The sequence below is a fragment of the Octopus bimaculoides genome, chromosome 28, assembly GCF_001194135.2.
Source record: "Octopus bimaculoides isolate UCB-OBI-ISO-001 chromosome 28, ASM119413v2, whole genome shotgun sequence".
In the NCBI taxonomy this organism is placed as follows: domain Eukaryota; kingdom Metazoa; phylum Mollusca; class Cephalopoda; order Octopoda; family Octopodidae; genus Octopus; species Octopus bimaculoides.
Window position 1 is genome coordinate 15,370,099 of NC_069008.1, and position 2,711 is coordinate 15,372,809.

The 2,711-nt window shown below is 34.4% G+C and overlaps 1 protein-coding gene and 1 pseudogene across 1 annotated transcript in view; both read left to right on the forward strand.

The window, feature by feature from the left end:
- LOC128251101 (zinc finger protein 436-like) overlaps positions 1–231 on the forward strand; it is a 14,411-nt gene extending 14,180 nt beyond the window's left edge. The window contains exon 5 of the mRNA XM_052977476.1: positions 174–231. Within this exon, the coding sequence (XP_052833436.1) occupies positions 174–231 (58 nt within the window). The remainder of the gene's footprint in view (positions 1–173) is intronic.
- The window catches only part of LOC106882788 (zinc finger protein 91-like), a 10,506-nt pseudogene that overhangs the window by 4,447 nt on the left and 3,348 nt on the right, over positions 1–2,711 (forward strand).

Sequence of the window (2,711 nt, forward strand, 5' to 3'; positions counted from 1 at the left end):
CCTTCCTCCCATGTCTTCCTGGGTGTCCCACTTCCATGTGTCCCATCTACTTTGAGAGATCAACACTTCCTTATGAAGCTGTTGTCATCCAGCTCAGTTGATCTCATTAGAAATGAATTTGTATTGTTTAAGGAACCTCAACATTTTACACTGTTGTTTCTCTCTAATTTCAGAACATCAGACAACATTGACATAACAGAAGAAACATCCTCAATATCTACCAAGTTTTAAAGACTAAAAGAAAATATCATACAAAAAAGATGCCTAAGATTGTTTTATACAAATCTTTGGAAGAATTCTTGTGAAACATTTCCTCTGAAATAATATTATAAACAAAATTTCTAAACATGAGCGACTGGAGTATCAAAAAGAGGGTGCCTGTGTTCTGAATAAAGTTGGATAAATTTATTTAAGTGTTGCTAAACAAAGGTAACACTGGTCAGAAATACAACAGTAGAAGTGTATGTCAGGAATAAAGTATAAAAACAAAAGCATTAAAAATATTTAAGTAGGGATTTGAGAGGAAAAGTAATGGAAAAGAGTGAGAAAAGTATACAACTGATTTCCCCTGAACCCATGACAAAAGAGATGATAGCATATGAATGTGATATCTGTACAAAGTCCTTCCTTCAAAAAAGTGACCTACTTATGCACAAACGTATTCACAAAGGAGAGAAACTATATTGTTGTGACATTTGTCGTAAATCATTCTCTTGCAGTAGTAAGTTATCTACACACAAACGTATTCATACAGGAGAGAAACCGTATCATTGTGATGTCTGTGGTAAATCATTCTCTGGAAGTAGTAACTTATCTATGCACAAACGTATTCATACAGGAGAGAAACTTTTTCATTGTGACATTTGTAGTAAATCATTCTCTTGCAGTAGTAACTTATCTACACACAAACGTACTCATACAGGGGAGAAACCCTATCATTGTGATATCTGTGGTAAATCATTCTCTCGAAGTAGTCACATTACTGTGCACAAACGTATTCATACAGGAGAGAAACCATATAATTGTGATATCTGCGGTAAATCGTTCTCTCAAATAAATCATGTAACTGAACACAAACGTATTCATGCAGGAGAGAAACCATATCATTGTAATATCTGTGGTAAATCATTCTCTCAAAGTATTCACTTATATACACACATACGTATTCATACTGGAGAAAAGCCATATAATTGTGATATCTGTGGTAAATCATTCTCTGAAAGTTATGCTTTAACAAAACACAGACGTATTCATACAGGAGAGAAGCCATATCACTGTGATATTTGCAGTAAACGATTTTCTAGTAAAAGATCCTTAACATCACACACTCATACTCAAACATATTGTGACATTTGTGGTAAAACATTCTCTTGCAGTAGTAAGTTATCTACACACAAACATATTCATACAGGAGAGAAACCATATCATTGTGATATCTGTGGTAAATCATTCTCTCAAAGTTATACCTTAAAGAGACACCACTGTATTCATACAGGAGAAAAACCGTATCACTGTGATATCTGTGGTAAATCATTCTCTCACAGTATTCACTTAACTGCACATATACGTATTCATACAGGAGAGAAGCCATATCACTGTGATATCTGTGGTAAATCATTTACTAGTAATAGTTCCTTAAATGTACACACACGTATTCATACAGGGGAGATGCCATATCATTGTAATATCTGCGGTGAATCTTTCTCTCGTAATAATACCCTAACTACACATAAACATATTCATTCAGGAGAAAAGCCATATCACTGTGATATTTGTGGTAAATCCTTCACTCAAAATAGTAAGTTAATAAACCACAAACATATTCATGCTAAGGAGCAATGAAAAGGGTAGTTTCTCGTTTTTTATTTGCTATATGTAATTTTCCTGTGTGTTATGCAATGGAAATTATAACAAAAGTATTTCCAAAGAGTTTAGAATTTTTTCTTTTGTTTTTGCAGTTTTGATCTGCTGCTTCTTTGACCATTCATGCATTCCCTTTCCATTGTGTAAGGACCTCTATACCAAAATTTGTCCTCTTGACAACCCTGCACGTTGTTCTTTATTAGATACTGCATCCACAAATTTCTGTGAATTTATTGCTTATAATCTTTTAAATGCTTCACTAATTAAATATATTATACAGTCACATAAGATGTGACTGTTTCGTACCCAGGAATATTATAAAGTTTTCAAATGTGTACATAAACAATGACCTCAGGTACAAAACAGAAGAAACCACAAAGGAAGAATATGAGGCATAAGTATAGTTTAGTGCCCCACAACAGACTGATTCCTTGTTAGTGTCTGAAGAATAGTTTCTTTAAATGAAACTTTGCAGAGATACAATTTCGAGTGACCAGATTGATGATTTTCCTAAAATTGAGGAAAAAAGGTTTGGAGGAGATTCTGATCACTCTCAACCCCACCCTGCCTTTGTTAATACTAACTTCAGAACCTGGGAAAACCTACCAGCCATTTGATCACTTATGGGTCTAGAGACACAATCCAGATTCGCTACATTCTCAACAGAAAGCAGAATAGGCGGATACTTGCGATTGCAAAGTTGTTCTTTGGTAAAGAATGGACTTCACTACATAGGTTAGCAGTTATTGGCTTGAGACGGACAATGAGAAAGTCAGAGATTTGAACCAATCTGTAAAAGAAGCTCATGGATGCTTCAGATGGTTGGAAATTTAGAAATGTACTAATTA